Here is a 12,670-nt window from a genome sequence, read left to right as displayed (position 1 = left end):
GGCCTCATTTTATTGGAAAAATTAACAAGGAGTTTTGCTCCCAGTTGGGCATACGCCAGCAGTTACACTGTGCTTATAGACCGCAGGCAGCCGGGGTGGTTGAGAGACACAATCAGACCCTCAAAACTAAATTGGCTAAATTAAGAGCAGACACGGGACTGACGTGGCTTAAGTTGCTCCCCGTTGCCCTCTTCCAGCTGCGGGTTACACCTGCGGGACCGGCCCGGCTCTCTCCCGCCGAGATTCTCTATGGCAGGCCTCTTAGAACTCCTTGGAGCCTGCAGGTTCCCAGACGGGTTCAGTTTCATCAGATGACTGAAGAAATGACCACCTATGTTCTAGCCCTTACGCAAGTGCTCAAGGAACTCCATGGCCAAGTCCGCGTGGCTCACCAGCCATTGCCCCCAGTACCTAGCTCACTTTCAGTCCAGCCCGGTAGTTATGTAATGGTCAAAAATTGGACTAGGAAGGGGTCGGAGCCGCGATGGGACGGGCCCTTCCAAGTTCTCCTTACCACCCCCACAGCAGTTAAAGTGGAGGGGCGAAGTGCTTGGGTCCACCTACATCACTGTAAATTAAGTCCATCTCCACTACTGTAAAGGGTCGGATACTAACCTGCCTCCCTTCTCCAGTGCTATTTTACAGGTGTGGAGCATGATGGAGTGGCTACGCATCGTCTGTCTGATATTTGGCCTCACTTCGCTTGGCGTGTTATTGGCGATGGACATGGAAAAGGGGAATATTATGTATCTGTGTAGCCCCAACCAATCTACAAGGATACATCACCTATGCAAAGGTGATGTTCTTCACTGCCCCCATATACGAGGACATGGTATCGACTCATGGAAGGTCATCAAAGTTAAGGAGAATGCGGGAGTCATGAAGCAGCTGCACCGGCCCCGGCGATGGGAAGGGAACATTATATGGACATTGCCTTGTTTTTGGAATACATGTAAATTTGATTTTGGATGTGTTAAAAGTGGTACAATAAAGGTAACATCAGGCTGTCAGAAGAGAGTAGGAAGAGACCATGAGAAAGAGAAAGGGACTAGAGAGAGGACGGGGCGTGTGAGAAGGGAAGTACAGCTAGAACGTAGGTTACCGGGAGATGCACTTAAGTTAATTAAAGGCCAAACTGAGGAAAACCCTGGTAGTATGAATCTCTTCTACCAGATTTACCACCGTCTGTATGGCCAGGGACGGGTTGTCTGCTACCCAAACCCCGCAGCGGTGTCTAGGTTATTTTCTGTTTCACCGCTTTGGGGCACTCCCCAAACGGTGGTTCATTGTCAGCGTTCCGAGCCATTGCCCGAGCACGTCACTCTTCCTTACGATCCGGGTTCAGCACCACCGGCTATTTGCCTTCCCCTCCCTCGGGATAATTCCCATTCACAGTACGATAGGCTGCGACGGTGGAGGGCGTACATACCTAGCCACTTCACTCCCAATAGGGATTCCCGGTCGTACGAGAATTGCTTCAGCAGTGAAGGGTACGGCTGTTTGCTGGTAGAGGTGGACACAAATATAACATGTCTGTTTCCCACCTGTACGGACAGGAGGTGCCATATCACCCAGGCATCTGGCCAATGCGTTTGTTACAACACCACTTGCGTTCCATTGAACGCTGGCCTCCAGCTCCTTTGTGGCTGGGCGAATGTCTCTCATATCACTGTTGGGAATAGGGCTTTCCGCATTGCTGGGCGGCCCGAATGGGCATTTCAAAATTGGATAAACTGGGCTACTGGGAGGTCCTTACGCAACCGATATGCTGATTGTGATGCTAGTCTCCACACGGAACAAGGATACTACTTTTTATTTAATGGTACGGCGACCAACGTTTTGTCACCCCATTTCCCCGCCGAATTGCTATAGGGACTCTAGTCCCTACCACAGTCCCCTGCCCTTCGGCGTGGAACCTGCATAATCAGTTAGCACGCCGGGCAGTCTCTGCTGAATTTTGCGAGAACTGGAAAAAACCTCAGGTTCTCGCACCCAACCGGGGCCACTCAGCCGGGTGGGGAATTCTGAGCGTATTGACACTGGGAGGTGTGGGGGGTTCCTTGGCTGTTAGTGATCAGAATTATTTTATTTGCGGCCTTACCATCTTGGGAAATGAAACCTTGGGAGCCCTCGGGGCAATAACCAAGGAGTTGTCTCAGCTACGGTTGTTTGCAATGCAGAACCGGTATGCTCTTGACTATCTTCTGGCCCGTGAGGGTGGGGTATGCGCCATAGTGCAGGGCAAGTGGATCATGGGTGTTCAGGACTTGACCGCTAACATTACTACATTTATGGATCGCATACGGGATCACTTGGACGGGATGCAGGATCCTGACTCTTGGGGTAACTGGGGATCTGGAGGATGGAAGGACTGGTTGATAAATATGGCCATGTATCTAGTGGTAGCTATCGGCTGCATCTTTGTGGGCCTGGCCACCCTTAAATGTGTGATGGGTAGAATGCGGGGTGCACTAGATCAGATCACCGCCCCAATCACCGAGAAAAAAAATTTTAACTGTTAAAATCCATGAGGGTGAAGCAGATGAAGGGGGGCTAAGACAGGAATTGGAAATGCAGCGACGAATCTTTTTAGATGAGGAACCGTAGCTATAGATTGGATAGTTCGGTTATCATGGAATGATAAAAGGAGGGAATGACGAATGTGATATAAAATAGTTACTTTAGAGATACTAGTTAATGTAATGTAGAAATAAGCCACTTTGATTCTTGCAGTTAGGGACAAAGGAATTCGAGACCGCATGGAAAAAGCAGGAAGAGGTGTGTCTATAAGAGTGAGGCTGCATTGATAGGGGCCAGAGAAAGGGATTGGAAGTGAGCCAATCAGAATAGATCGAACAGGTCAGGAGGGACATAGGCTGACCTATGTCCGTCGAGTATGTGAAACTTGATACCATTTGAACTGATTTTGCAGAGATCCCTTTGTCTGTTAGTTCAGTCGTTTTCTGGAGTGTAAGAGGCTGGATGTCCTGTTACATTTCTGTAAGATGATTCAAGCTTTTGCAGAGATCCCTTTGTCTGTTAGTTCAGTCGTTTTCTGGAGTGTAAGAGGCTGGATGTCCTGTTACATTTCTGTAAGATGATTCAAGCTTGCAAGCTAAATAAATAACTTCTGTTTACGTGCGAATCCGTCTCAACTTTTATTGAGGCCAGACTGACAGGGAAAGAAATTTGGAGATCAACAGCAGTACACCCCCACCCACCCGATTCCTGGCGATGCCGGGGGGCTATAACAGGGAATCACATTGACAAGCGCGGGAAGAGCGAATCCCGCTAGCAGTGAATGGCGTGCGGCCGAGAATCACGCAGCTGGGGGACCTGAAAATCCCCCCCCCCCCCCCCCCCCCCCCCCCATTTGAACATAGAACATTACAGCGCAGTACAGGCCCTTCGGCCCTCGATGTTGCGCCGACCTGTGAAACCTCTCTAAAGCCCATCTACACTGTTCCCTTATTGTCCATATGTCTATCCAATGACCATTTGAATACCCTTAGTGTTGGCGAGTCCACTACTGTTGCAGGCAGGGCATTCCACGCCCTTACTACTCTCGAGTAAAGAACCTACCTCTGACATCTGTCCTATATCTATCTCCCCTCAATTTAAAGCTATGTCCCCTCGTGCTAGACATCACCATCCGAGGAAAAAGGCTCTCACTGTCCACCCTATCCAATCCTCTGATCATCTTGTATGCCTCAATTAAGTCACCTCTTAACCTTCTTCTCTCTAACGAAAACAGCTTCAAGTCCCTCAGCCTTTCCTCACAAGATCTTCCCTCCATACCAGGCAACATTCTGGGAAATCTCCTCTGCACCCTTTCCAATGCTTCCACATCCTTCCTATAATGCGGCGACCAGAATTGCACGCAATACTCCAAATGCGGCCGCACCAGAGTGTTGTACAGCTGCAACATGACCTCATGGCCCCGAAACTCAATCCCTCTACCAATAAAAGCTAACACACCATACGCCTTCTTAACAACCCTCTCAACCTGGGTGGCAACTTTCAGGGATCTATGTACATGGACACCGAGATCTCTCTGCTCATCCACACTGCCAAGAATCTTACCATTAGCCCAGTATTCTGTCTTCCTGTTATTCCTTCCAAAATGAATCACCTCACACTTCTCTGCATTAAACTCCATTTGCCACCTCTCAGCCCAGCGCTGCAGTTTATCTATGTCCCTCTGTAACTTGTAACATCCTTCCGCACTGTCCACAACTCCACCGACTTTAGTGTCATCTGCAAATTTACTCACCCATCCTTCTACGCCCTCCTCCAGGTCATTTATAAAAATGACAAACAGCAGTGGCCCCAAAACTGATCCTTGTGGTACACCACTAGTAACTGGACTCCAGTCTGAACATTTCCCATCAACCACCACCCTTTGTCTTCTTCCAGCTAGCCAATTTCTGATCCAAACTGCTAAATCACCCTGAATCCCATGCCTCCGTATTTTCTGCAGTAGCCTACCATGGGGAACCATATCAAACGCTTTACACAGGTGGGTGAACTTAAGGCATGGATCGGTACTTGGGACTACGATGTGGTGGCCATCACGGAAACTTGGATAGAAGAGGGGCAGAAATGGTTGTTGGAGGTCCCTGGTTATAGATGTTTCAATAAGATTAGGGAGGGTGGTAAAAGAGGTGGGGGGGGTGACATTATTAATTAGAGATAGTATAACAGCTGCAGAAAGGCAGTTCGAGGAGTATCACCCTATTGAGGTAGTATGGGTTGAAGTCAGAAATAGGAAAGGAGCAGTCACCTTGTTAGGAGTTTTCTATAGGCCCCCCAATAGGAGCAGAGATGTGGAGGAACAGATTGGGAAACAGATTTTGGAAAGGTGCAGAAGTCATAGGGTAGTAGTCATGGGCGACTTTAACTTCCCAAATATTGAGTGGAAACTCTTTAGATCAAATAGTTTGGATGGGGTGGTGTTTGTGCAGTGTGTCCAGGAAGCTTTTCTAACACAGTATGTAGATTGTCCGACCAGAGGAGGGGCAATATTGGATTTAGTACTGGGTAATGAACCAGGGCAAGTGATAGATTTGTTAGTGGGGGAGCATTTTGGAGATAGTGACCACAATTCTGTGACTTTCACTTTAGTAATGGAGAGGGATAGGTACGTGCAACAGGGCAAGGTTTACAATTGGGGGAAGGGTAAATACGATGTTGTCAGACAAGAATTGAAGTGCATAAGTTGGGAACATAGGCTGGCAGGGAAGGACACAAGTGAAATGTGGAAATTGTTCAAGGAACAGGTGCTACGTGTCCTTGATATGTATGTCCCTGTCAGGCAGGGAAGAGATGAGGGAACCATGGTTGACAAGAGAGGTTGAATGTCTTGTTAAGAGAAAAAAGGTGACTTATGTAAGGCTGAAGAAACAAGGTTCAGACAGGGCATTGGAGGGATACAAGATAGCCAGGAGGGAACTGAAGAAAGGGATTAGGAGAGCTAAGAGAGGGCATGAACAATCTTTGGCGGGTAGGATAAGGAAAACCCCAAGGCCTTTTACACATATGTGAGAAATATGAGAATGACTAGAGCGAGGGTAGGTCCGATCAAGGATAGTAGCGGGAGATTGTGTATTGAGTCTGAAGAGATAGGAGAGGTCTTGAATGAGTACTTTTCTTCTGTATTTACAAATGAGAGGGGCGATATTGTTGGAGAGGACAGTGTGAAACAGATTGGTAAGCTCGAGGAAATACTTGTTAGGAAGGAAGATGTGTTGGGCATTTTGAAAAACTTGAGGATAGACAAGTCCCCCGGGCCTGACGGGATATATCCAAGGATTCTATGGGAAGCAAGAGATGAAATTGCAGAGCCGTTGGCAATGATCTTTTCGTCCTCACTGTCAACAGGGGTGGTACCAGGGGATTGGAGAGTGGCGAATGTCGTGCCCCTGTTCAAAAAAGGGACTAGGGATAACCCTGGGAATTACAGGCCAGTTAGTCTTACTTCGGTGGTAGGCAAAGTAATGGAAAGGGTACTGAAGAATAGGATTTCTGAGCATCTGGAAAGACACTGCTTGATTAGGGATAGTCAGCACGGATTTGTGAGGGGTAGGTCTTGCCTTACAAATCTTATTGAATTCTTTGAGGAGGTGACCAAGCATGTGGATGAAGGTAAAGCAGTGGATGTAGTGTACATGGATTTTAGTAAGGCATTTGATAAAGTTCCCCATGGTAGGCTTCTGCACAAAGTAAGGAGGCATGGGATAGTGGGAAATTTGGCCAGTTGGATAATGAACTGGCTAACCGATAGAAGTCAGAGAGTGGTGGTGGATGGCAAATATTCAGCCTGGATCCCCGTTACCAGTGGTGTACCGCAGGGATCATAGAACATAGAACATAGAAAATACAGCACAGAACAGGCCCCTCGGCCCACGATGTTGCGCCGAACCTTTGTCCTAGATTAATCATAGATTATCATTGAATTTACAGTGCAGAAGGAGGCCATTCGGCCCTTTGAGTCTGCACCGGCTCTTGGAAAGAGCACCCTACCCAAACTCAACACCTTCACCCAACACCAAGGGCAATTTGGACATTAAGGGCAATTTATCATTGGCCAATTCACCTAACCTGCACATCTTTGGATTGTGGGAGGAAACCGGAGCACCCGGAGGAAACCCACGCAGACACGGGGAGGACGTGCAGACTCCGCACAGTCAGTGACCCAAGCCGGAATCGAACCTGGGACCCTGGAGCTGTGAAGCAATTGTGCTATCCACAATGCTACCGTGCTGCCCTTGAGAACAAATAAATCTACACTATATCATTTAACCGTAATCCATGTACCTATCCAATAGCTGCTTGAAGGTCCCTAATGTTTCCGACTCAACTACTTCCACAGGCAGTGCATTCCATGCCCCCACTACTCTCTGGGTAAAGAACCTACCTCTGATATCCCTCCTATATCTTCCACCTTTCACCTTAAATTTATGTCCCCTTGTAATGGTTTGTTCCACCCGGGGAAAAAGTCTCTGACTGTCTACTCTATCTATTCCCCTGATCATCTTATAAACCTCTATCAAGTCGCCCCTCATCCTTCTCCGTTCTAATGAGAAAAGGCCTAGCACCCTCAACCTTTCCTCGTAAGACCTACTCTCCATTCCAGGCAACATCCTGGTAAATCTTCTTTGCACCTTTTCCAAAGCTTCCACATCCTTCCTAAAATGAGGCGACCAGAACTGTACACAGTACTCCAAATGTGGCCTTACCAAAGTTTTGTACAGCTGCATCATCACCTCACGGCTCTTAAATTCAATCCCTCTGTTAATGAACGCGAGCACACCATAGGCCTTCTTCACAGCTCTATCCACTTGAGTGGCAACTTTCAAAGATGTATGAACATAGACCCCAAGATCTCTCTGCTCCTCCACATTGCCAAGAACTCTACCGTTAACCCTGTATTCCGCATTCATATTTGTCCTTCCAAAATGGACAACCTCACACTTTTCAGGGTTAAACTCCATCTGCCACTTCTCAGCCCAGCTCTGCATCCTATCTATGTCTCTTTGCAGCCGACAACAGCCCTCCTTACTATCCACAACTCCACCAATCTTCGTATCATCTGCAAATTTACTGACCCACCCTTCAACTCCCTCATCCAAGTCATTAATGAAAATCACAAACAGCAGAGGACCCAGAACTGATCCCTGCGGTACGCCACTGGTAACTGGGATCCAGGGTGAATATTTGCCATCCACCACCACTCTCTGACTTCTATCGGTTAGCCAGTTCGTTATCCAACTGGCCAAATTTCCCACTATCCCATGCCTCCTTACTTTCTGCATAAGCCTACCATGGGGAACTTTATCAAATGCCTTACTAAAATCCATGTACACTACATCCACTGCTTTACCTTCATCCACATGCTTGGTCACCTCCTCAAAGAATTCAATAAGATTTGTAAGGCAAGACCTACCCCTCACAAATCCGTGCTGACTATCCCTAATCAAGCAGTGTCTTTCCAGATGCTCAGAAATCCTATCCTTCAGTACCCTTTCCATTACTTTGCCTACCACCGAAGTAAGACTAACTGGCCTGTAATTCCCAGGGTTATCCCTAGTCCCTTTTTTGAACAGGGGCACGACATTCGCCACTCTCCAATCCCCTGGTACCACCCCTGTTGACAGTGAGGACGAAAAGATCATTGCCAACGGCTCTGCAATTTCATCTCTTGCTTCCCATAGAATCCTTGGATATATCCCGTCAGGCCCGGGGGACTTGTCTATCCTCAAGTTTTTCAAAATGCCCAACACATCTTCCTTCCTAACAATTATTTCCTCGAGCTTACCAATCTGTTTCACACTGTCCTCTCCAACAATATCGCCCCTCTCATTTGTAAATACAGAAGAAAAGTACTCGTTCAAGACCTCTCCTATCTCTTCAGACTCAATACACAATCTCCCGCTACTGTCCTTGATCGGACCTACCCTCGCTCTAGTCATTCTCATATTTCTCACATAGGTACGTGCAACAGGGCAAGGTTTACAATTGGGGGAAGGGTAAATACGATGTTGTCAGACAGTTCTGGGTCCTCTGCTGTTTGTGATTTTCATTAATGACTTGGATGAGGGAGTTGAAGGGTGGGTCAGTAAATTTGCAGACGATACGAAGATTGGTGGAGTTGTGGATAGTAAGGAGGGCTGTTGTCGGCTGCAAAGAGACATAGATAGGATGCAGAGCTGGGCTGAGAAGTGGCAGATGGAGTTTAACCCTGAAAAGTGTGAGGTTGTCCATTTTGGAAGGACAAATATGAATGCGGAATACAGGGTTAACGGTAGAGTTCTTTGCATTGTGGAGGAGCAGAGAGACCTTGGGATCTATGTTCATACATCTTTGAAAGTTGCCACTCAAGTGGATAGAGCTGTGAAGAAGGCCTATGGTGTGCTCGCGTTCATTAACAGAGGGATTGAATTTAAGAGCCGTGAGGTGATGATGCAGCTGTACAAAACTTTGTTAAGGCCACATTTGGAGTACTGTGTACAGTTCTGGTCGCCTCATTTTAGGAAGGATGTGGAAGCTCTGGAAAAGGTGCAAAGAAGATTTACCAGGATGTTGCCTGGAATGGAGAGTAGGTCTTACGAGGAAAGGTTGAGGGTGCTAGGCCTTTTCTCATTAGAGCGGAGAAGGATGAGGGGCGACTTGATAGAGGTTTATAAGATGATCAGGGGAATAGATAGAGTAGACAGTCAAAGACTTTTTCCCCAGGTGGAACACACCATTACAAGGGGACATAAATTTAAGGTGAAAGGTGGAAGATATAGGAGGGATATCAGAGGTAGGTTCTTTACCCAGAGAGTAGTGGGGGCATGGAATGCACTGCCTGTGGAAGTAGTTGAGTCGGAAACATTAGGGACCTTCAAGCAGCTGTTGGATAGGTACATGGATTACGGGAAAATGATATAGTGTAGATTTATTTGTTCTTAAGGGCAGCACGGTAGCGTTGTGGATAGCACAATTGCTTCACAGATCCATGGTCCCAGGTTCGATTCCGGCTTGGGTCATTGTTTGTGCGGAGTCTGCACGTCCTCCCCGTGTCTGCGTGGGTTTCCTCCGGGTGCTCCGGTTTCCTCCCACAGTCCAAAGATGTGCGGGTTAGGTGAATTGGCCAATGATAAATTGCCCTTAATGTCCAAATTGCCCTTGGTGTTGGGTGGAGGTGTTGAGTTTGGGTAGGGTGCTCTTTCCAAGAGCTGGTGCAGACTCAAAGGGCCGAATGGCCTCCTTCTGCACTGTAAATTTAATGATAATCTATGATTAATCTAGGACAAAGGTTCGGCACAACATCGTGGGCCGAAGGGCCTGTTCTGTGCTGTATTTTCTATGTTCTATGTTCTATGTTTTACTGAAATCCATATACACCACATCAACTGCTTTACCCTCATCCACCTGTTTGGTCACCTTCTCAAAGAACTCAATAAGGTTTGTGAGGCACGACCTACCCTTCACAAAACCGTGTTGACTATCTCTAATCAAATTATTCCTTTCCAGATGATTATACATTCTATCTCTTATAAACCTTTCCAAGATTTTGCCCACAACAGAAGTAAGGCTCACTGGTCTATAGTTACCGGGGTTGTCTCTACTCCCCTTCTTGAACAAGGGGACAACATTTGCTATCCTCCAGTCTTCTGGCACTATTCCTGTAGACAAAGATGACTTAAAGATCAAGGCCAAAGGCTCTGCAATCTCCTCCCTAGCTTCCCAGAGAATCCTAGAATAAATCCCATCCGGCCCAGGGGACTTCTCTATTTTCACACTTTCCAGAATTGCTAACACCTCCTCCTTATAAACCATTTCCAATATCAACATTGAGACAAGGGAGATTTACCAATCGGTACATTATTAAAGAGTGTGAATCTCTCCTGAGATGTTTTATATCTGTGGTAAAGCACTGTGTTCCTATATTAAGGGTTGTACGGTAGAACCTGCACTACAGGTTCACCTGGGCCCCTGCATGCCAGCTCCGCCCAGGAGCCGGGTTATAAATATGCGTGTCCTCCAGATCGCAGCCATTTCGTCAGCTGCTGTAGGAGGCCACACTTCAGGGGCGAAATTCTCCGGAAACGGCGCGATGTCCGCCGACTGCCGCCCAAAACGGCGCAAATCAGTCGGGCATCGCGTCGCCCCAAAGGTGCGGAATGCTCCGCATCTTTGGGGGCCGAGCCCCAACCTTAAGGGGCTAGCTCGGCGCCGGACGAATTTTCGCCCCGCCAGCTAGCGCGGAAATGACATCTCCGGGCGGTGCATGCGCGGGAGCGTCAGCGGCCGCTGACGGCATTCCCGCGCATGCGCAGTGGAGGGAGTCTCGTGGCGGAGGCGGAATGGAAAGAGTGCCCCCACGGCACAGGCCCGCCCGCGAATCGGTGGGCCCCGATCGCGGGCCAGGCCACCATGGGGGCACCCCCCAGGGCCAGATCGCCCCGCGCCCCCACCAGGACCCCGGAGCCCGCCCGCGCCGCCTTGTCCCGCCGGTAAGGTAGGTGGTTTAATTTACGCCGGCGGGACAGGCATTTTAGCGGTGGGACTTCGGCCCATCCGGGCCGGAGAATCCAGCGGGGGGGCCCGCCAACCGGCGCGGCGCGATTCCTGCCCCCGCTGAGTATCCGGTGCCAGAGACTTCGGCAACCGGCGGGGGCGGGATTCACGCCAGCCCCCGGCGATTCTCCCACCCGGCGGGGGGTCGGAGAATCTCGCCCCAGATACTGATAAAGCCTCAGTTTGGATTCAACTTCGGCTCCAGCCAAATTGATCGTGCCTCAATTTCAATATTCGATGTGAGGCTGGCACACCGAAAGAGACAGAGGTTCTGGGGCGAATGCGGGCACCGTACCCATTCTCAGCAATTTAAAATGATACCTGCCTCAATGGGCAAAGCCTGAATAGCATCGTCCTGGTGGAAATGTGCAGCTCCCCTGCTGCTTGGCTTTGTGTCGGGAGAGTGCGAAGGTACAGCCCCGGGTTGCTGCTGGCTGTCACACAGAGAGAGAGGGAGAGAGAGCTCTCGGTAACATTGGCCCCGATTCACCATTTAAACAGCACCGTTCTCCCACTCAAACCTGCCTGTTTGTGCCCAGAGGTCCGTCTGCCCTCTGCTCACACAGCAGAGATTTCCCCTGATTATCAGTCGCTTGACAGAAGCAGCAGACACAGAGACAACCCATAATTAGGGCACAGAAATGAGCCATACGTGATCGACAAAGCTTTCAAATGCGGGCCAGCCTCTGTGAGCAGTGATTCGAGTCAGTCGGATATATAAACACCAACAATAAATCTGTCTCATCTTTAAAATAATTGAAAATTGCGAATCTTGTTGGAGATGACGGGGACCCCAGATAGTTAATGATTCGATTTTTAATTTTTTTTAATTTCCAAAGCAAAAAAAAAGAGGATTCTTATTTCCCCCCCCCCCCCTCACAGTTTGTCCAGCAAATTAAATAGCAGAGGTGGGAGGGGGGGGGGGAGAGATGGGAATATTCCACAGAAATGGAAGGCTGTGTGGGGGGAAATGCGATTCAGTAACTGGGAGATGGATGAAGCAGGTTGTACGGACCCAGCATCATCACAGAGGCAGACAGAAAACAACAAAGACATGGAGGAAAACGGGTTACCTTTCCACATCTGGGAGGGCTGCTCAGTCCCACACCGAGCCTGGTTTATTTCTCCAATTTGGCTTCTGCCCGTCAGGACCTTTCGAATGATGTCTCGATATAACCTGATATTATTTTGTTGTGTTTCCAGCGATGATGGCCCTCAGTCTGACACTGGCGTCACCTGAGCTGAATACTAATTGAGTCTGGCTCCACCATCACAGCTCCCGAACCTCCCTCTAACTCCCCCCCGGAGACTCTGTCTCCGCCCATTAACAGCTGAGACCCCAGCCCCAAGAAGCCTCGACACAGACGAGGATACGGAGCCACTTCACTGATGCTGATTGTGTGTGTGCCCAGAGTGCAGCCAGGGTTAACTCTTCAAATCCAACGCCCCCACGTTTGTGCAGAATTTCACACGTTTCGTACCCATTTCCCCCCCGGGGTGAGAAATTGCCCCAATCTGTGTTTTAACTGGTGCTAGCTCCCTGCCCCGCATTGGGCAGAAGCCTCTCTCACAGGATGGACAGAGGCAGTAAGATTATCAGCAGGAT

At 48.8% G+C, this 12,670-nt stretch overlaps 1 protein-coding gene across 1 annotated transcript in view; it reads right to left on the bottom strand.

The window, feature by feature from the left end:
• The window catches only part of septin3 (septin 3), a 172,972-nt gene extending 160,596 nt beyond the window's left edge, over nt 1–12,376 (bottom strand). Inside the window, exon 1 of the mRNA XM_072491975.1 lies at nt 12,138–12,376. Within this exon, the coding sequence (XP_072348076.1) occupies nt 12,138–12,147 (10 nt within the window). The 5' untranslated portion in view covers nt 12,148–12,376. The remainder of the gene's footprint in view (nt 1–12,137) is intronic.
• Nucleotides 12,377–12,670: the final 294 nt, after the last annotated feature.

This window comes from Scyliorhinus torazame, chromosome 29 (genome assembly GCF_047496885.1).
Source record: "Scyliorhinus torazame isolate Kashiwa2021f chromosome 29, sScyTor2.1, whole genome shotgun sequence".
Classification (NCBI taxonomy): Eukaryota; Metazoa; Chordata; class Chondrichthyes; order Carcharhiniformes; family Scyliorhinidae; genus Scyliorhinus; species Scyliorhinus torazame.
The sequence above is the reverse complement of the archived record's forward strand: the minus strand, read 5'-3'. Positions and strand labels throughout refer to the sequence as shown.